General features: G+C 40.7%; 1 protein-coding gene across 2 annotated transcripts in view; it reads right to left on the reverse strand.

Moving 5' to 3' along the window:
- The window catches only part of raly (RALY heterogeneous nuclear ribonucleoprotein), a 73,815-nt gene that overhangs the window by 13,617 nt on the left and 36,697 nt on the right, over positions 1-23,501 (reverse strand). For both annotated transcript variants that reach the window (XM_036531195.1, XM_036531196.1), the window contains exon 3: positions 1,228-1,506. In XM_036531195.1, the coding sequence (XP_036387088.1) occupies positions 1,228-1,483 (256 nt within the window). In that variant the 5' untranslated portion in view covers positions 1,484-1,506. The remainder of the gene's footprint in view (positions 1-1,227; positions 1,507-23,501) is intronic.

A 23,501-nucleotide genomic window follows, 5' to 3' on the forward strand; every position in this document is an offset into this window, starting at 1 on the left:
GTGACCCTGTGATGCCCTGAAGCCCTTTTCACCACTGTGAGTGACACTGGTGCACTGAAGCCCTGTCCACCAATGCCGCTCTCCTCTGAAATGCCAAGCCTTCTGAGTGGGAACACCTCTCTTTTATCATGAAGCCTCTGAGCCTAGCAATACATACATCTGGTAAGTCGTTTTTTTTTTTTAACAGTCATTCATTTTTGATGTCAGTAGGGCTTCATTTTTAACAACATGTGTTTTGAGATGCTACATTGTGTTACTTAACATGATATATACAGCATCTACATGGTTAATTTTGTTATTCAAGTAATTTTCATTTTTGCAAAGCATTGTAAGTAGACTATGAAGGCTTCAATCACCACCTGCTGTCATTTATATTTGCTCTCCACTGTCATTAATATCAGTGCTCTGTACTGTCCTGTCAACCCTGCAGCTGCCAAATGATGCTGTAAATCAAAAGATATTGGTAAGTTTTTGATTGTTTTTTGTTTTCCCTCCTAATTTACTTTGATTTATACTGGTGCCAGATGTTGTTTGTTGAAGTGCATAGACCTGCGCTGTCACACAGTTACAAAATTGTAAGCATTTATAATGCTCATTGTGTATTTTTGCGGTACTTTGGTCGGACTCGCAAATACTTTAATTTGGTGTTGGGGTCTGCCTTTGCCTTCAGCAGACAAGCTTTTGCATTAGTGTACAGGGTATGCTTTCAAGGATGTCTATTTGATGTTCTTCCGTACTGTTGTGTTACGCATATTCTTATATGCTATGAAAATTCTTAATAAAAAACTCATATATTTGAATTAGCACTAAATAGGCATTTAGCTACCCAATTATTTTGTTCTACCTGCCTCATTGAACTATTTCATTCAATAACATCCTTTGCTCAGAGTTCACCAGAAAAAAAAGAAAACATTTAATAGTGACATTCACTAAAAAATTTCACCAAAACATTTTACAAGGGGCATGCCCCCAGATACCCCCTAACTTACCCCCTGCTCGCCCCCACCCCCCTCCTCCTCAACTTTGGAAGTCATCATACACCACCGGTATCTATGTGCTGTAGATGAAACTTGGAAACAAATTCCAGGCCAGAGAGTGTTTCTAACCGTGGATATTCACCCCAGCACCTTCACAGAAAGGATAACCTGGAAGAATCTAATTAACATCTGTCGTCATAAGGCTGGTGGAAAGGCAAAGAGGTGGCAGAAGGAAGCGTTAAGGGCATACCCAGAGTCTGTCCTGCCAGCACACGGCCGTTCTCCCCGATCACGGCGCCCCGAGCGTGCCTCTCACTGGCGTACTGGACGAAGGCATAGCCCTTGTGAACGGAGCAGCCCAGCACCCGGCCATATTTCGAGAAGATAGTCTCCACGTCCGACTTCTTCACCACGGCCGTGTTGAGGTTTCCGATGAAGACGCGGGAGTTGATGGACTTGGGGTCGTTCTTGTTGGTGATGTTACTGGTCTGGACTTTGAGGGACATCTTGTCTTTTATGTTTGTAAAATCTTTAAAAAAAAAAAAAAAAACAGAAAAAATAGAAACACAAAAATGTCAGTGAAAGACACCTCTGCTTCTTTGAGGTTATTGCACTGGATGGTGTGAATGGTTGAATGTTAACCAATTAGAAGCGTAGTGAACTGTACTCTTCTAGTCTGCTTCATTGCATGGCTGGTTGTTGCATTTTCATTGCATCTTCCTGAACAGATGAAGAAAAGGAAAACTGGCTTCATAGGTCTTATTTTAAAAGCTTGTTTCAACCATTGTCATGACCACCACTTTCATTAGTAGTGTCAGTATTCCATGTTATTAATATGAATATTATTACAGTGAGTGACTGAGTAATGTAAGTCCAGATATTCTGTATGAGCATCCACAATATTTTATGTGTCACCAAACTAGGAATGGATTTCATACCTAAAATGTTCCCAGCGCAGCTGGATTGTAATGGATTGTATACATGCATAAATACATTTCAAAATGAAAAACACTCCTGAGTCTTGCTAACTGATATCTATTTCTAACAATGTGGACATCCATAAACCATTGTGAAAAATGTGGGATAAGTGAAAATCAAGCGTGGTGCAAGCAGTATTTGTACAGCATTGCTATACAGTACACAACACAGCCCGAAACAGCAGTGTCTACCAGTGACATACAACAGTGACATATGTTGACTAAAGTCATATACAATCTATATATAATATCAGCATAATAAAAATTCAGAAATACAAACACTTTTCAGAAAAGAGAACTAAGACCAAATACAAAAAGCACTTTATAAACAATAAAGAAATGATATCACTTCAGAGGTCAGATACATGCCGCCTTCTGGTACATTACTTGCCTGCGGCCAGTGACTATTTCACAAGTACAAGTTCTAATACCGGAGACCCAATGTCATAATCAGGAGTTCTACAAATCTGCAAACACTTAATATAGAATGCTATAGAAATAAGAAATGAGAAAACTATTTGATGTGTAGCCGGTGATTTTTTTTTGCCTGCAGGCGAATGTACTGGAGAAGTCCAAGAAGGTGTCATAGTGCAGCAATCTCAATCGTGCAGCAATCTCAATGCTCAATTAGTCATTTCAAACAGGGTGAAAAAGGCATCGGCTGCCAAATATGCTCTCCATCTCTGGCACAAGTGTAGCTGGACAGTTTGCGTCTCTGAATGTAGGACATGTTGCATTTAAAATGAAATGTTTTGTGTAAAAAAAAAAAAAAAAAAAACTTATATTTGTAGCAATATAGCAATTCTGTCTTAATAAATTAATAACTGTTAAACCAACTGTTAAATTCAAACTATGACATTAATACCTTTACATCAGTTTACCATGATCACTCTCAATAAACTGGCTAGATGCAGGAAATTTTAATTTTAGACAATCTGCTGTATTGTAAAAGTGAGATGAAAGCATTTCACAATGATATGGTACGTTTTTTAATTCTTTGGCAGTATTGCACTTGCAAACTGGAGTAGTATTAGAAAACGCTGAATAATTAAACTAGCACAGTAACTGCACCACAGATCCAGTACAGTACAGTAGCAGTGAGTGAACTGGCATACAGCATACTGTACATGGGCTTGTGCTAATCATATTCTCAGACGTGCAGCTCAAAAAGTGTCCGTAACTGAGCTTACGGCAGAGGGGAAAGTGAAAAGCTTGTGTCTACAGCAGCCACCATCACTGCTGCAAAGTTCCATCCCTTTGAACTGTGTTCAAGCTGCTCTCTGTACTTAAGAGCCGTGCGGATCGCAGGGTGGCACTGTCTCACTGCGGTCTGGTCTGGACCGAAACCAGAGCACGCGCCGGACGCCTCTGAAAAGCTAACAGCGCCCTGTAGTTCTGCAGTGATGGGACTCACACAGACAGGACCCGCAGCGCATAACACGAAGCGGTTTGGCTCCTGCGGTTTTTGCGTAAAATCCTCTTAAAATGCGCCGCCATTATATGTATTAAAATGACGGATCTGCTTTGGTAGTCGTTGTGCTTATGTAATGCTCGACCCGGGATACATTCCATACAGCACTGTACTGCAATGCTGGAGCTTCCGAGGTACTCTCAATCCAGCAAAAGCCAACATGTAGAGCGCTGCATATCACAGGTCAGGTTTCCAAGGTACTCGGAGACAATAGTTTCTTCAGCATACGCAATATTACACGCTCTGTGCAACAGAGGCCTCTTCAGTCTACGGGCCATGAGCTTTGCCTTTAATCTTGAGTGATGCGTTAGCTTAAATGTGTTACAACTTTTTCACATCCTGCAGATGCTTTTAAATATATTTCTGTGATGGCCATACTCATAATGTTGTGTGTGTGGGGGGGGGGGGGGGGGGTTAAAACCTGTTTGAGCTTGTTCTGTGTTGTGGTTAGAAAAAATAAGGGCAAGGTGCATTGTGGTTACAGTGAATCAAGGTCCAGACAAGTTTCCTTTGAAGAAACCAGTTACTCAGCGAGGAGAAAAGAGGTCACCTCAAAAAAAAAAATCAAGCCGTTGTTGCTTTTTTCATGGACATACCCATTGAAAAAGCATTTGTTTTTTTGCTGCCTGTGCAAAGTATCTTTGGCTTTTGTCTCTGAGACCATGCTCTTCTTCCCCTTGAACCCTGGAAAGTGCTTTCAGAGGTGTGACACAATACGCCGTAAAGATCACAAACTGAGGCCACACTCCAAGGACCTCTCAAAGAAGGACTTTGAAAATAAAAAAAATAAAAAAAAAATCCTGACCCTTTCCATTACGGAAGTGCTTCTTTCAGCCTTCCCCACATGAATGATGACGGCTATTTCACTGACAGCTGGAGATACAATAAAAGCTGTTATCCCTGCAATTCAAGGGACTTCTTTCCTACTTGGAAACAAAAGGTGCACCACACACAAAAAAAAAGGACGGGTTATTTCTGAACAGCACTTAAATATACAACCTGAAATTATTTTACCAGAAAAATACAATAGTATGCACAGAGGGCAAAACACACTTTAAAAATTACCTGTCAATTACATTCAGCCTTGCTTGTTACACCCTTATTACCTAATGCACTTATTATTTTTAGGAAGGACACAGATTGCCTACACCCAGAAGTCCAGGATGCCTAAATGCTGGATGAAGACGTTTGGCTCAGGAAGTGCAGTAAGTGGACTACACTTCCTCGTTTGTCAGCTTTTATAACATGAAATTAACCGTTAATGAGAATCAGCCATAGATATGATATATGTGTGTGTGTGTGTGTGTGTGTGTGTGTGTGTACATAAACATATGTATTTAGAAGATGAAATGAAAACTTACGTCATTCACCCTTCATTTTTCTCTGTGAACTTGCAAGCATTGGATTTTGTTGACTAAAAAAAAAGCTTACATGTAATTCAACTTCGAATGTTACATATTGTCTGCATCTGTCCTGCATCAATGGTATATATATTTTAGATACATTTCATTCATTTTATCAACTTGTAGTGACGTAGTATAAAAACAATAAATAGAACCTTAGGTATGACTACTTTTAAATGCTACTATAAATCTTTTTTTTTATTTATAAGATGTTTTCTGTCTCAGTCCTAATCTTTATGGGCTTAGATCCAATGCAGTGTACTTAGGGAAACAATTATGTAAATATAAACATAAATATAAACATTAGATACCATATTGTCTGGTTGGTGAGGTCATGGTTGTCACTGTCCAAATTTAAGGTATTTCTGTGCTACTGTCTTGATACCTTGGTAATCATGTGACTTGGCATTGAAAATGAGTAAAATGCACACGGAAGTCCTATTTCCTTGCTCCTCTGTTCCTCACAGTTCCATCGCCCTCCATGTATGGAAAAAAGCCCTCTGATTTCTGGTGCTCCCAGCAGATATCAGCAACGCCCCAAAGCCAGGACCCACCACTGAAGACATGAAGCCATGAAGGCTAACCTACTGAAGAGTATTCCTCAATTAACTGTGCGTCCCAGTGTTTTTTCCCTCCATTTGGGAGTCAGAACCAATATCTGTACATGCAGTAAGAACGTAATTAAACCAGAGGTAATAAGCCTAAATAAGTATAGATATTTTACAATGCACATTCATATATGCACTCTCACACACACGAACACAAAAATTAATGACTACTTCCATGTTCCTCATTGTGGTAGCCTTCATCTGGCTCTCCTTCATTAAAAAAAAATGCCAACAGTACTGAAAAAATAAAAAAGAAAAGAAAAAAAATGTGTCAATAAAAGGGGCTGACACTTAATAGAAATCTACTTAATTGACATTTCTTGCCACAGGATGATTGGAGTAATCTCTTCCTGTGCACCTGGGCCGCTCCTGTTCTGATAATGGCATTTCGCAGGCTAACTCAATCAGGGCTCTGCGAGCAGCCCGTGGGCAGAATGAACCACGGCACGAGGAGATGGAGCACAGCTGGGGACAGCCTGTGCTCGAGACCTCTGTGTGTGTGTGGGGGGGGTGGGAAGTGGGGGGATGGGGGGGACGGGGAGGGACGGGGGGGGATGAGTGGGCTCCGCTGGGGCATGAAGGGCCCACCAGTGAAAATACTGTTTGCAAAATACTGCACAAGGCATTAGCAATATTACACTGCAGCCTGGAGTGACTCAGAGGGGGGGTGTTGGTTGTGGGGGGGGGGGGCATCCATCAATCCATCAAATCTGTTCAGGGGTCTCCTAATAGCATTTAAGAGTTGGCTATGAAATACAACTTTTACACTTAAACTTGTGGAAATGGGGAAAGCCGTGAGCTCTACATTGTGGACTGCCACCGTGGGTGAGGACAGCAGCGCGGTGTGATGTAGTCTTGCTTGCGACACTGGTTTGCTCAAGCAAAGAAACACGCTGTGGAAACAGCTCCACTATGTAAACAAGGCGCATAAGATAAAAGCGTCAGCCTAATGAATGTGTGCTAAGGATTTCTTCCTTAGTCTCCGTGCACAGAGAGAGGGGCCGGGACCGGCCAGGCACCTGAACCGCTTGTCAATGCTTGATGTCTTGCTTATTGCTTCCCTCTCCGGCATTATTTGCACAATAATTAGACGGACCCAATAGCTATGGGAGCGGCATGAAGGTCGCCGTTCATCATATTCTATCCTGGCTGTGTTCTGCAGACTGAACGCTAGGCTGGGGGGGGATGGGGGGGGGGGTTGTGTTATTGATTGCCCCCCCCCCTTTGAAATTATTGGGTCGCTTCCCCTCTCTGCTGCCAATGGAGCTGCTGACACATGCTGTCGCCAGTTCTGGAGGGGGACAAAATACAAGCAGTACGGTTCATGTTGACATGGTCCATGGAGCATGGGTGCACAGTGCCTGGGTGCATATTGCGTATGTGAACATGGCAATATACATAACTGTCAATATACCCTACGGTCATTGTTAATGACATAAATGATGTATCTTTTAATGTACTAACGTGAAGTACATTACCACAAGGTCATGCATTTTTAAAGGAGGCACGTGCTTTATTGTATAAATAAGGTGAGTGAATCCTTTACAAATGGTTTGATAACATATTCTCATTGTATTTTCATTCTGTGAATAGTAAAATACCATCCAAGTACTGTTCTGTAAACCTATTTCTTTCTGTTTCAAATAATTGTGTTGGATCTTGGAACAGAAAAACAGATTTGAAAATGGTTGATAATGGTCTCCAGAGCAATTTGCTATCATAGCAGGATACACTCACGGAATCTCCTTTTTGTCACTCTTCAAAATAATCTTACTTAAATGGACATTACTGTGCTTCCATATAAGCTCAAAGAAAGACTGACACCTGTAGCTGTGTATGAATGACTAATATGATGCCATTTAGCCAAGCAGTGCATGCTGGAAAGCACTGCCATAATGTAGCATGCCAAGTAATAGTCCTATGGTGCTATTATCTGAATTTCACCTCCTCTCTTCTTTAACCATTTACACTCTCTTTTAGTTGTTGTTTTTTTCTTCTTTTGGTTTGGAATATTTAGTATGAGTACATATCATCAACCTCTCATTTCATTTTAAAGATAATCTTCCTTAACAACAGGCATTTCTTTATGACTAAATGTCAAGCATGTTGGATTATCATCTTCTTCTGTTCAAGCACATCTCCAGGGTGTGCTCAGATTGTTTTGGAGGGCACCTTCATGACACATCAGATGGTGTGGAGCGGAAATTTGTCAGACCTTCTAAAGAGAGCCTAATGAACTGGAAGGGTAAAGTCCACTAAAAAGGAGTTTTAGTTTGAAGTTTGACAGAAATGATCACATTTTAATGCTACACTTAAAAAAATAAATCAAAGCACCCTTTTTCATATTCATCTTGACCCATCACCCGTTGCCATTAAAAATAAAAAAAAAAACAACTTTGTGGTATTCTCACAGTAACAGCCAAGGGCTCTCCTTAACTGTTAGCAATGTTCAAACATTAATTAATGCCAAAAAAAAAAAAAATTGCAGCGAGTTCCACGCAGAGTTTCAGCGCCTGCCTGAAGTGGGACCTTTCTTCCGACAGTGTTGAAGGCCACGGGCTACAGCTGGTCAACTCGATAAACTCCTTGCGCTGCTCCTCGCTGAGTGCATCTCCAGACAGATGCATAATTGAGCGCGGGGATTGTGGAGGCCCTTCAGCCTCGCCGCGGGCCACACCGCCTCTCCTCATTTCCCATTAGGGTGGCAAATAAACACAAATCCTTCTTTGCTTTTCCGTAGGCGCCGGCAGAGTTCATTTCCAGTGCAGCCCGCTGCCGCTCCGTTAAGGGTCTGTCCCCCAAGCCCTTTTCTCCATGGCTTATCTGTATTTATCCAGCTTTAATAGTGCATGCCCTCCCCAAAAGTTACAGGCAGGCACTCCTGTTTAATGGGCAGAGTGATGTGGCAGACAGGCCTTCTTAAGGGGGAGCTCTGCTGGAGGGGCATCGGGCCTGTCTGAAACCTAGCACACGCTGAGGGTCTAGTGGAGCATTCGCCTGTTAATGTTTACCCCATACCTGACGGACAGGTAAAGCCATGAGAGGGCCATTTTAGGACACCCTCAGGGTGCCTTGGCACAACACTCACACACACTTCTCACGTTCTGTTTACAGACATGGTCCAGTATATGAATTATCCATGCCATAGGTTATTTATTTTTTTTATTTGCAATTATTTGTCGGCTACGCTGAGCTTTTATTCATTTTGCGAATGGAAACAGGGTGATGTGTATGTAGACTTCTCATTTTCATAATAATGCATGCTTGGTACTTGTACAAAGAATGCAAGCTGCTCTTGTTCTTGCCATTTTAGCTCTGTTTGCTCAATGTGGACTGTTTTGCTTGGTTTTCATCATATCATCAGATATCATAAATAATGCATCACGGCCTATATAACACCATCTGTGAATATAATGGTGCTGCAAAGACTGAGAGGCATGCTTGTTGAAATGTTGGGTATTCTAGGGTATTCCTGGAAAGAGAACACCAAGAAAATTCCTGAAGAGCTTATGCAACACCCGTGATTTTTTAATTCTGTTTTTACATGACTGACATCAATGTTATGTGCAATTTAGATTTTTAATCAAACCAAAACCATCTTCCTGGGGTCTGCCATTATTTAGTCTCTGGCAGAAATACAAAACCTTTCAATTTGTCCAATTGAAATATTTTAATTCTGGAAAATGAGGTCTGATACTTGGCATTGATTAAGCCTGGACTTCAATCAAAAAATTTTCTACTAATCACTAATTATAAACCTAGCAATGTCTTTTGGAGCAAAACTTCTAACAGAAGGCATAACCACTAATTGTACAGGGTTTGTATTTTTGGATTAACAGATGGTTATAATGGTGAATTTTAGTTTCACGCCAGCCTTGAGACGCAAGAGAAAGGGACCGCTACGGAAAAGCATCACAGTAGGATATCTGAATGTGATCAGCCAAAAATCAGCTGGTCGCAATATCAGCACGCCCTCAAACTGCAGCACATCATGGTTGCTCACTTCAAAGTCTGCTGCTTGGTCTCCAGGTGAGGCCAGCGTCTTGGCACAGAAATGGAGTGGGTTCCAGGATTTCATGTACTCACAGAGGCTTCTGGGTGACTGATTTACGCAGAACCATCCGTTCTAGATGGCAGCCGCAATGCAAACGCGCTTTCCCTCAATTATTCACCGTGCACTTAGTCACTGTGGGTTATTTTGGTGCGGTTGAAAACAGCAACAAGAAGTCGCCATAGTAACACTAGAGTGCACGCACCGCTACATTCCTCTTCATCTGGCGCCGGGTTTACTTCGTTGTTTGATGGAGAACTTGAGATGTGTTCCTTATTATAATCAGATCTGTTTTTTATAGGCAGTCTATTTCATGCGTCTATCTGTATTGTAGAATTGCAATGACTTATCCTCTTCAGTTCCAACTGGGGTTTTACCACTGAAGTTTTTAAACACATTGATTAACTAAAGTACACGTTAATGAGCAATGTAATATACTTAATAAGCAATACAATGCCAGACTGTTTATTTAGAATTGTATATTGCTGTATGGAAAGAACTGTTGAGCAACACTTATTATATGGATTAATTACTGCATGTTTGTGTGTGTGCTACCAATGTACAGCATAGCATTCATGGGTAATTACGTAATGTGCTGCATAATACTGAGGTTGCTAATTTATTATTCAGTGTTGTAATTTGGTTACAGTGCATTGTACCTAAATTATGATTTATTGCACATAAAAGTGCTTTTATTGATATTTAACGCAAAATTGAGTTGAAGTAATATGCAAGATGCAATCTGTGACTTAATCCTTCATTATTCATTATTCATGTAGCAACAGATAAAGAGTTCTTAGACATTCATTATGTATTTATTAATTGTTACTCAAAGCAAAGACTCACAGGCCAAATACTGAACCAGGCTCTTGATACTTGCAGTGAGCCTAAAGGTAACCCTAAACCTAAACCAAACTCAATACCTTGTGATTGTAATAAAATGAATATTGTACTGTGTTCATGTTGGTCACAAATCTTGTACATTGCATGAGACAGGTGTCACTATAAACTGGACTGGATCTCATGAGTACCTGAGCAACACTGTCCTTAAGAATGCATTTTCTTTCAATTTTTTCCAAATGCAGTTAGAATAAAGGAAACAGCTGTCAATGCAGTCATAGGCTGCAAGAATGACAATGTTCCATTTTCGCACTGCTCACTGTTTGGGAATGTTATATGTCACTCACCAGATATCATTAGTAAATTAAGTTTTAGTTTTAAAGGGATAGTAGATCGAGAGGGAATCAGCTTTATGTGCATGCTGGAGAGTCTCCAGTATTTGGAGATTACTGGTAGAGCAGCCTCTGCAACTCTCAGAAACACAGCGTTGCTTTGATTGGATTTCTGGACACAGCCTTTTGGTGACACGCAGTTTTGTGCTAACAGGATGCACTACCAGATTTGGATGTCATAAATGACTCTAAATTGGGTCATTCAAACAATGCACCTGCAATAGCAGAATAGCTCTTCTCATGCCACAGCTCAAGAGGGTATGGCTTTAAAAGTTATTTTAAGACAGAAAAGTTAGTTCCTGTCTACTTAATGGCCCTGCTCCTGCTTGTTACCTTGAATGCTCTATTCTGTGTGACACTTGTCAGTGACCTACATCTTTACGCCCACTGAATATTTCAGCAAATGAATAACTGCTACAATTTCATACAATGACATAAACAGCAACAACCACAAATCACCCAGCTAGATCACAAGTTTCTTCATGCCCAAATATTTTGGTGAAATACCATCATTCTTGTCCAGATTTAGCATGTATTTCATTATAGTATAGCAGTATGTTATGTTATGCTCATTATAAAACGTTAATTAATTCTCAGCTCAATGTTTATGACAAAGAATGATACAGAATTAATTGGCAGATGAAGAGTCACAGATTCATCCAAATATAGCCCTACTGTAACTTCATAATGACCAGAATGTTTTAAATTTTACTTTTTGAGGTTACATGCAAGTAATTGTAAGCTATTTTAAATGTATTTATCCACCAGGAAGAAGTCTGGAACAGCTTAGCCTAGGTTCATTTTCAGTTATTATGTGGGTGCTTTTGCATTTTATGAGAATTGTACTGTATATTGCCTTAAGAATAATCATTTTATTAAAAAATAATTGGTTTCTGTAAACAGCACATCACAGGCCAGATAAGTTAATATACACCATAAAGTGTAAATGAGCACAATAACACTTGCAATACCAGGTTCATTTACTGTTGTGATCTATGTTGCTGTGATGCTGAATTCATTCATTATTGGCATTTGGACTAATTAAATGTGTTTGCTTATTGGTTTTATCGCAATATCCTTCATTGCTATGTACAGTATATTAAGACTACTGTACCCATGTACACGCTGTATCTTATGTAATGAAATGTTAATTTGAAATTAAATTCAATCACTTTCTGTACATTAGTGACTGACAACATTCACTGATCTCTACTGTGATTGATTTACATACAAAACCTTAATGTGGAAGACTGTTCCTTTCAGTGCAGTATAGAATGGAAAACAAACTCTGTGCTTTGCAAAAAGGAAACCCTTCCATAATAGATAATTCAGCTGATTTATAATACTGTTCTTCCCACTGTCCCCACAAATACCTAATGCACTTTCAAGCTTACATTCTTGGTCTCCAGTGAAACAGCTTGCCTTTTAGATAATTCATTTTTTCCTTGTTAGTCTCCCCTCCCCCATCCTAAATGCTGAAATAACATGGTAGAATCCAGTGTGGCATTACCAGGCTTATGTATCATCCTACAGATGCTGTAAACCAAGACCGATAAATACCTTTTATGGGATATACGTACTGTGCACCGGATGGTTTTCACACAATGTTATTGTTAAAGATTACTATCGCAAAGAAAATATCGTAACATTACTCCACAAAGCCTTTTTATGTGAACATCTGCCACGCTGCTCCCCTGATTCTGTCCACCGGGAGCAGAGTCAGGCAGCGAATACGAGCTCAATACGTCCCCCTGCCGCAGCCATGGGAGTCACCAGGTGAGGACTGCGGCCCTTTCCATGCCAAAGACTCCTCCGCCGCACAGCGCACAAATTCAACCAGACAGCTTAACCTGCCCCAGGGGCAGGGCTGTTGTGGAGGGGAGAGGGAGGAGGGGGGGGGGGGGGGGGGGGGCAGGGGGTGAAACGCGAAACACTGGGCCTCCCGCTGTACACAGTGTCTAACTCAAAGCACAATTCATTGCATTTACAATCCAGCTGTTAGCATGCGTCTGTTAATCACTTAATGGTAATTTGATTTCCCGAGCGTTTAGCCTCGCATATTGAGTGCAATTCAATGCAACGCGGCTCTCTCCAACTGTAGCAAAATTAGAGACCATTGAAAAACCTGGCAAAGGTCAGCGAGACTTTTTTTTCTGTCATAGGAGGATTTTGCTGGAGGTTGCTGTTTCGCATATTGTGGAGTGATGATGCCTCACATAAATGAACATGAAACAAACCATAGAATGTCTACCAAGCAGACTATTGTAATTATTTTTAAAACACGCACTGTTGATGTGAGGCCTTAGCCGTTCTAGCGTTAAATTAACATTTTCTCTTAATAAAAAACTGTTTTTCAATTATGTTAGGTTGCACGTTCACCTGTAGAAATAAACTGTGACCAAACACGTTGCATGGAAGATGAAAGCTTACAAATGGGTTTTATAATTGCAACCTGCCTAACTAGGCTGGTTATCATAGGATTGTCTCTGCTCCCAAACAAGGAATCCATGTTGAGTGACGGGAAGTGTGACAGATGTGAATCTTCAACTATTACATGAATCCACTAAAAGTACATCCAGAGATGGAGATAAAAGCTTAACTTTCTATGAATATGTAGGCTGAAAAACCCAACACTTACACTTATGGCACTTAATCAATTAAAATGAGAGCTTTGAAATTGCATGCATTCACTGTTGAAACATCAGAGACATTGATAACAGGACATCTGAAACACAATATTCCCAGTGTGATATTTATGTGTGCAGGAAAAAAAGATACTACAAGGGCATTATTATAAAGTGGACTATCTTGACAATACACATTGAAACTCACACAGATCAAAGTCAAAAACAACCAAATAAATTGCTCATTTAATACCCTACAATGTTCACTAAGTACCTAACTGGTCACACTGTAAATGATTAACTTGAATGTTTAATGGTGGAAAACGAATGAATGTGCATCTATTAATGAACTACCCCTCTGTCAATGGTCATCATCAGTGATTACCCTTGTAATTGTGGAATACTGGTGCACCAATGAGTGCTCATAAGTGAGACATATTAAGTGGGAATATTTTAAGGTTTAACACTTATTACATAAAGGTAACTTACCATTACTGTAGGTAACATTTGTATGTTGCCTGATACAGCAATCATGCAAAATAATACATACTCGAATATTAATACATAATCACATAACATGCTTATCGCATAGCTACAGAAAACATAACGAGCAGTATTTCTGAAAGTAAAATAACACCATCATATGTTTTTTTTTTCTCTGCCACAACAGTGTAGGCAGCCCCATGTCAAGCAGTGGCAACGGCGAGACCAATGATTCGCCGAGAGGAAAGGCTGAATGCTATACGAGGCCTGCTATTGGTGCGTAAGGGACCAGCCTCTTGATGCACCACAGCCATTCATTACTAGCTGGTATTACCACCCGTCTCAATCACTTTGCTTTCCTCCCCTTGTTTTGCCATGATGTACGAGGTACAGAAACTCTCATCTATCTGTAGGGCAGGTCCATTTATCCGCACGCCTGAAAAATAGATGGTGTATGAAGTGTAATTTGGTGCTGTAGCCAAGCCCTGTCCCTCTGGATGTGTCAGGGGAGTTTGATTAAATCCCCTTTATGGGAAATCAATACTTTCTTCATTAGGGCTCTCCGTCTCCAATCCCTCCCCTTCTTCATAAACATCTGACCCCCATGGAAAAAAAAGGGGGGAGCTGGAGGAGGTAAGTGGTGACTGTTCCAGGTTCAGAGAGGCCCACGCAGCCATTACCTCTCATGTGTTTGCTCCGGCCGGATTAAACATAAGCAGAAAAGCTCAACGGCCAATGCATCCGGAAACGCTAAAGCCACGTAGAGTAGGAGGCTCTTCAGTACTTAAGCCCCGCTCGCTAAACTGGCAACAGCGGCGGTGTGTAGCAGTGGCGCACCACACAGATGGCTTAGGCGCGTGGCGCACTGGGGCCGGGCGAAGATTAAAAGCAAGGGAAATGACAAGCTAACCAATTAATCAATAAAATAAGCAAACCACCACACAGATAAATGAACAGTACTGATGCATGTATGATATAAAGCACTGAGGGGAACATGAAACAGTTTTTTTTTTTTTGTTTTTGGCAATAAATGGCACACGTCGGTGGGCTTCTAAGCGTTTGGCCAGTTCATCAAGGTCTCTGGCCGTAGACCTGAGGAGAATAATGGCACTGAGAGAAAGCTCCCGTAAAGTGCTTAATTTATCCTCCCCGGCAGATGAAGAGCCAGGTACCACCGGATCCGCGTCTGCCGCGGGTATTTTAATGAGTTTGTGAGTGTCACCTGCTGTCAATTCCAATTTGAGGAGAAAAGCTCCTCGGAGGCTAATTTGCTCTTGCAGTCGCTGCACTCTTCCAATTGGCAGTTATTGCGGACACCGCATGCTTGGTAAGCAGTTGCGCCTCCCTGCATGGGGCTTTGCTGCAGCGGGTTCGTTACCCCCCTGCTGCACCCCCCCAGCTCTCACAGCTGACATCTAAGGGTTTTCCAGGTAGGGGGAGTCCTGCCCATCAATGCTCTTTCACCCATTTGATTTTCTATTCCAGGTAAATCCGCGATTAAAGGACAAAGCTGTCAGTTTTCTGCCTCGCCGCAAACACCCATGTAAATATTCCTTTTCACACTGGACTATGTCAGGCAAAAGAAAAAAAAAAAAGGGAAAAAGAAAAGGAGAGTGGGGGCATGGTTTGAGGAGCACCTGATATATCTGTTTCTAGTATTTTCCAATCACAAACTACATACTGTAATGCCCCTTGTAATCATTCATTTCCATTTAGTGCTACTTATGGCCATTGCCATCACAGATCACAGAAAGAACAGGTGGAAACAAGTGGAATCTAATACAGGTGTGCTTAATGTAATTACTGTAAATCATACTAGATATAGCATTACATACAGCTACATCCAAATCAAAAGCAGTGATTCACACAAAGTGTGTTGTAACCAGTGATTGTAGGACAGAGGTCTCACAGATGTCTCAGGTAACAATTACACTGGATTTACTTTTGTCTGAGAAAGTAACCTCAGGATGTGTGCAAACTGACAGTCACAGCTGCCATCTGGCAGCCGTGATCATTTCATCCTCAGCAGAGGCGGAGTCTTACACAGTAGTGGAGGTTGCTTTGTGATACTCTGATTACAATAATAGCTCCAGTACATTGGTCTAGGCATGTGCAGCCAGGACTGCTCAATGCAAGCTATGACAAGAGCCAAAAGTAGAGCATAGCTGCACTAGAGAACAAGCCAATACAGTGGTTGAGCGCAAGTACAGTATGATCACCATCCCCGAATACCAAAACTGTGACCTCCCCTCACCCTTTAAATGTAGCTACTTTACATATTCAAAGACAATCGTGCGTCCATTGTATAAAAAGGAGCCAAACTACAAGCATGTTACATCAAGTACTGTACAACACTCAGTAAAAACACAAGCTAATATAATGAAAAGAATATCTACCTTAACCGTGCTTCTGTGCAACTTTGAAGCTACCTTAAATTAGCTGGAACCTCCCCAGTTTATGGGCCGTAAACCAAATTATTTCCACAAGCAGAGCAGCACATCTGTTTCCCTACCCCTTTAGGGACACCTTAAATCTGCACAGTGATCTATATTTATTATAAGACATCATGCACGGCTTGCAACCTGTGATGACACATTTTAAATCAGAGATGGCTGTCTACAGGTGCATGCTGGGAAAGCAGAAAATTACAGCATGTTGCAGTATCTTGTGTCCCATGCTTAGGTGCAGCAGCTCTCCTTTCCTCCTACAGTATGTATGTATGTAATGTTCTAATTGCACTACTGCCATAAATCTTCTGCACACTGTAAATAAATGTAATTTACACACACACACACACACACTCCCCCACGCCTAGGCAAGAGTTCTCTATGATTGGTCATGTTGATAATTAATTAATTAACCCTGTAAAATGTTCTTTAGTGGCATGCTGCTCCCTTTTGAGCAGATACGCTTGATCTCCACAACAAAGCCACAACCACCCTCCCGCACACCTGGTGTCTACCCCCTCCTCCCAAAAACAAAAGCACTGAAGGAAAAAGGAAAATGGATTTGTAAACTTGACTAGACTAGAGCAGTCTCTGACAATCCCTTGGTAACACTGAGATATACAAGTAAACATACAAGCCTTAACTTCCAACGATTTTGAACTGATTCCATTTTATGTACTTTTTTATATGCAGGGAAAACTTGCAGAGTTGGAATGATTTGGATAAGTGGGGGGGGGGGGGGGGGGGTATTATAACAGAATGTTCTGACTCTCTGTGGTCATTAAAGATCTCAAGGCACTTCCAGTGAAGACTTAGGAGTTCCCAGTGTCCCGGCTAAATTCCCAAATCAGGCTCTTTCAATCTGGCCATCTAATAATTCTCCAGTTTAATTGGCTAAATAATTCCCTCCCTCTCTACCTCAGCTGATGAGTGCTGGTGAGTGCTCTGGTAAAAAATGGCTGGTGGGTGCTGCATTAGTGGTGTTTGGGTGAACCCCCCCCTCTTCACTGGAAAGCACTTTGAGAGCCTTGAAAAAGGCAATATATAAATGTAATTAGTTGTTATTACTTTTGTTATTATAAAGGGTACTGTGCTCTGTGTCAGCCCAGTGGGTGGGCACCATGGGCTAGGGAAGAAACCTCAATCATCATTACATCTTCAATACCTTGCTTTGTGGAAAAGTTATGTCAACAGCATTATTGTTCTTTACAGTGAGTAGTTATAACCCTAGCATATTTATAGCCAGCTATACCTCAAAGTTCTGTGTGCTGCAGCTTACTAACTATCAAAACTATAAATAAAACTAAACTAAACTAAATAAAATAACTTCATAAACAATTTCTGAACATTCACTGAAGAATATAGCATGTGGATCTGTTAATAACTATACATCTTAAAAAGAGTGTTTGCAAGTAAACATATCTATCTATGTCTTGGCTCAAAAAGGCAGATCGTTCAGATCTCTCCATTAACCACGAAGCCTCCCATAAAACTTGTGATACTAATTATATCTACTGTACTTGTCTGCATGCAGCTGCTGTTGACACTATAAAGAGGTTTCCCTTGCTTTATTTTATTCTTTGATGTGCAACCACACAGAGCGTTGGAGCAGCCTCTCTTTCAAAAGAATTGCAAACTTGTGTCTGCTTTAATATGCTCAAACGTTTTTTTTTTTTTTACTTATGTGTATTTTGCAATTGTTCAAGAGCCTTCAAACAGACAATTACTCACACGGTCGCCTGATATCAGAGGTCATGAACCTGTAGAACACCAGACGTGTTGACCAGTGTGTATTTAGCTTATATATTTATATGTCAACGGGAACTTGTTTTCCTTTTCATTAATAAAAACTGGGGCTTATGCTTCTTTCTGTCAGTTGACACAAGCCCTCATCTCATAGAAGCTCACAGCTACAAAAAAGACAGAAAGGGAACAATCAGAAAAAAAATAAACAGAGGAACTGATTTTGTATTCCAGTAAGTGGATTTGATCACTACCACTTATAAATGCAATGCAAAAAAAAACCCTACTCTGCCACTTCCTCAAACTAATACACACATACACACACATGCACACAAACACACACACACACGCACACACATACACACACATGCGCACACACACACACGCACACATATACACACACATACACACACATGCACACACACACACACACAAACACACACACTCACATACACACATGCGCGTGCACATACACACTCACAAACTCACACACACACTCACACACACACACACACACACACACACACACACACACACACACACACACACACACACACACACACACTCACACACACACACACACACACACACTCACACACACACACACACACACACACACACACACACACACTCGCGACACCGCTTCCAGAGATCATTGCACTGGAGGAATTGGTAGAGTGCTAATTTGATTTTAATTGAAAGACACTGCTTTCCCTCACAGGCACTTTATTTGATGGTAATCACATCACGTCTCGTCTGCAGCCCAGCATCATCAGCTGCACGGGCTCCCGACTTCCTTCAAATTCAAATCAGACCTTTAAAATTAATTTAGCTGATTCCACCCCCAGCCCGACACCCCGTCTATGCCTGCCTAGAGCCTACATCTCCCATCACAGCCTGAAAGAGACGCTCCGTTGCCAGATAGACATATTTCTCTCATATTATCCTCTATCTGTGTTCAGCATTTGGCTAAATTCTTTTCTTTTTTTGTTGGTCTCAAGCACTTGTACACCTCAGACCTGCTAGGATTACTAAATGAAAACTGTTTTGATGTTTTCACTATACATAGGTTCCATGCAATGATTTTAGGAACATTAACATCAAAATGGGATAGTGTGCAGCACCTTCTCACAGTACCAATTCTACTGCTACTACTAATAAAGCTACTGCTAATAATAAAAATCTTTATTTGTATAGTGCTTTTCTTCCAAGGTGCTCAGAGCAACCGAGACCAATTAAAAGGAACAATCAAAACAACGCAATCAGAAAGGAAACAATAAAATGAGATACTAAATTAGATGCTTATACAGACAACTGCAATTTCTGCTTATAAAATTGAAATTTCTACAAACTAATATCACAATGATTATGGTAGAAGAGGGCCTTTCTCCTTGTCTCCTTCTTGTGAAAGATTTAATACAGCACTAGAAAGGAAGGGAAATTACTTTTTTCAGGGCCATGCGTTAATACTATACATCACAGCATTGGCCACGCAACAGCCACAGATTCACATTTTTTTTATAGATGAACTGGATAATTTTCATGCAGGGAATGCTTCTCTCAACTAGCTAATGTAGCTAATCTGTGACCTACTAGTTTGTTATTTTACCTGTTCTGTCCATTCAGAACTCCATGGATAACTGTGTATATGTGCTGAATGTATCGCACTTTGAATAATGCAGCCAACTCAATAGAGCCCACAGATGCCATGCTTTGAATGTAAAATCTCCCCTGGTGAATATCATAACGTATTCATTTCCACTAGCAGACAGTTTTTGCATTGTTTTTTGTATTATCATTTCCTTTTATTCTGGAGAAAAGTTAGCCTAATCACTCCAGTTTCCAGTTTTCAGATTTATTTTTCTGTTCACATGCCTACTGGGAAAATGCTTTGCTTTATACATAACTATGTTTCAGAAACTTCTGACTGACACAACAGTAGAGTCATTGTAAATCAATTAGTCCATTTGGGGCTTTAAAAATTAACATTTGCCATGCAAATGACTCTCAAGCTGTTAATAATAATAAAAAAAAACAGCTCTGGGTACTGCCTTCGGTTGGGCATGTTTTTGATTGGGAGAGATACTCCTTGTTGGGCAGACACCTCCTGTGTGCCCAGGACATGTAGATTTGGTGTTCTTATTAAGGCAATTCTGTGACAGAGAAAACTCAACACAGTGAATTACTTATTTTTGCTAGAATAAAATATGACATTTAACACAACCTACACCAAATGAAACCTGACCTATTATTTTATGGAAGACTTGTGATACATCAAAGATCTGTGCGACACAGTTCCACCCCGCCCCCCCCCCCCCCCCCCCCCCCTTCTTACTGTGTGACTCCTCACTTTGGCATCCTATGCATTGACAGGCCATCACTTCAAAAGCAACTGCAAATACTGAAGTGGAACTGAGTCTGATGCCCCTCTGTCATCATGTCAACTGAAGACAGAGCGAGAAAGACACGTCGATGAGACCCGGCAGTTAAGAAATATGGCAGCAAGGTAGAACTGCCGAGCTACCGCTGCAGTCGGTCTTGGAAAACAAAAGAAAATAAAGAAGAAGAGTGTGATTCATATTGAATCTCCCCCTGCTAAGAGTCAATGGACACTGAGTCTCTAGTCACTTGTTAGCCGAGATCAAACCGCCTTTTCATGTCTCCCGATGCAGAGAAGGCAGCCATCAAGCACCACGCTCTCCACTCAGAGCACAACCGGCTCCCCCCCCAGCACTCAGAGAGCAGCTTCCCAGGATCTGCCACCTTCTTGTGATAGTCATTTGCTCTTCTCTGCACCCACAGATCCATTAATTAGGCCTGCAGAGTTCTGGCACAATTTATGATCATTTGCCTGTGGCTTAGAACGGATTAAAGCAGCATCCTAATTAACACACAAAATGGAAAAGGTGATGTTTGAGGAAGTGACAGTGTACATGCGTGTGTTTTCACACTTCATATTAATCAACTGTTAATCAAACACATTAAACTCAAATATATGGTAAATAATGGCGGTCAACTGTATGCATACTTTGTGCCTTCTGGATAATCCTTTACTTGTGGGATTGGATGTGGCTTGGAACATCCAGTCCTAATGCTTCAAAAGATGAACCTTACTGCAGCAAGCTACTGTAATAAAAAATGTGATAAAAGTTATTCAAAACTTCCCTGCCAAACCATGACAACCATTACTTCCAAATCACCAGACAACATTTTTTCAATGTGTCACATGAAATTACCTGCATGATCCACCTGGGGGCAAGAACAAGCAGAAGTGTTGTGTAGGTTATAGTCCCTCCACCATGTGAGATCACACATGAGGACAATAACAAGGAATCCATTTTTTTGTTATTTAAGTGTGAATTCCACAATTACAGTGTTTGACTGGCTATATTACTGTGCATTAGACTTCACCAAATAACCAGATTAAACCAGCAAAATGTCTTGTTTATATATGGATCATGATCTAGCGGTATGTTTTAAAGGAGTAATTCATGAATAATTTACAATCTATCATATTTTGCAATTAAGATTGTACTGTCTCTTAACATAACGTGAAAAATGCAAAATTCACAGAAGACACATTGGTATGTCTCCCTGGTGAAGCAATAATCATAAAAAGTAAAAATTTTAATTTACATGGAAACTATATAGAATGTATTGAAAGTTGGAGTTGGCAACATTTATAATAGTGACATTAAACATAGATTTCAGACAACAGTTGAAATGAGAACTCTATGAATCTTGGTGTCAAAATTACATTAGAATTGATCTTCTTCTTTGGGTGAGAAAAGGCTACCTCTTGAGGTGAGGGTATAACTCCTATTTGAATTGTATGCAAATGTAACAGCTCTGAATCCATAGGGAGGCACCATGCCCCCTCCCAGACAGAAATGTATTGTCTTCAGATACTCAGAAACGCACATCCGTTTTCATGGTTTTTCCACAAGCGCATTATCAGCTGTCAGTGGCTAAATTCATGAAGTGAGCTCCCGTGCTCTTAAAACATGTAGTGTCGCTTTGGTTCACAATCCAAAGATCTTGATTAAGAAGTACAGCCAAATTAAAAACCTGATGACCGCATCTGTATTGTGCTCATGCCACATTAGGTTAATTTTTTTTATGCAGAGTGTCAGGACTGTGCACACACCTAAATTCATGGTTCATGCTTGAGAGCAGTGTATTATTACTTGTCTTTGATAATGCTTTATAGGTTTTATTATGTTTTATGAACCCACCCTAACCATAGTAGAACACAACAGTTTAAGTGGTACATTAATTCTCACAATGCTCACAATAAATTAATCACTCTCTGTTTAAAGTCCTGTCTTAATGCATGAATTCAGTATGAAATGTAGGGGAATGTACAGAGTTTTAAAGGACAAATGGAGCCAGTGTCTGTCTCAGAGTCTGAGAGCAAGCAGCTGACGGCCTGGGTCTCAGATATGTACAGTGGTTCCACAAACACCGTTTTTCATCAGCCCTGCAAATGAATTTTCGGACGACACATGAAGATTTCAAAATGCCAGTGGGCTGCAGCAGGCCTCTGATTGTATTATTACGGAGCTGAAACAGCCATTTTTCCTAAGCCAATTTCACCTGTGAGGACCCCTCCTTCTCGTCCTCCCCCTCATCTCCCGATTCAGTCATGCTGTTACTGAAACACTTTTTAGAGAGAGCCGCTGAGGAAATGCACTCTTAGCCCTAAGAAGTGGCACAGATGTTTACCACTCCAGAAAGGAAAGGCCTTGCTGCCATCTCAGTTTTTAGCAGCCAAGCACAGAATTGTCAAGAGTTATAATTGCTATGCTAATAAAGGCTATTACCATCTCGCCATGAGATTACAATCTTCATAACTACTGACAGATATGAGGATTAAATCTATTAAAAATGTTGAATGCATAATCTTCCACGGGGATTACAGTTCTTTTTTATAAAGTCAGCTTCCTTGTAACCAGTGTACACTGTAGTGTACAGGTCAGTCTTGACTTAAACAAGACTGTGAGCCATGAACCACAGATAAAAGACCAGCAGACCAAGGGCAGTTTAAATAAAAGACCTACAATCCCATGCTGACTTCACTGTGTGGGGCTTAAGGTTTGTGCAACTCTCTGCCATTCAAGAGTCAAATACACATCAAGTACTGAGGTTGGGTGGTGGATAGTTCTTTCTCTCATTCTTCTTTGCCCGTGGAAATAAAACATCAGCATCCAGTCATATTAGGGGCATTGTAGATTTCATTTCTTTCAAATGTATTATTGATATTGGGATTCTTATGGGAAAATTACACCTAAGAGGCAAACTACATTTTTAAAGGCACTAACCTGACAATGCCACCTTACATTAGAAACCAACCACAAGCTCAGGGCCAAGCCACAAAATAGTTTGCTACACCACCCTAGAGTCACAACTTCACTTGTTATTTTTGGGAGCTGGGAACCCACATAGGCTAGATTATAGAGAGTATCTTTTATTGTAGTGACAGTTC

The sequence above is a fragment of the Megalops cyprinoides genome, chromosome 6, assembly GCF_013368585.1.
Source record: "Megalops cyprinoides isolate fMegCyp1 chromosome 6, fMegCyp1.pri, whole genome shotgun sequence".
Taxonomy (NCBI): Eukaryota; Metazoa; Chordata; class Actinopteri; order Elopiformes; family Megalopidae; genus Megalops; species Megalops cyprinoides.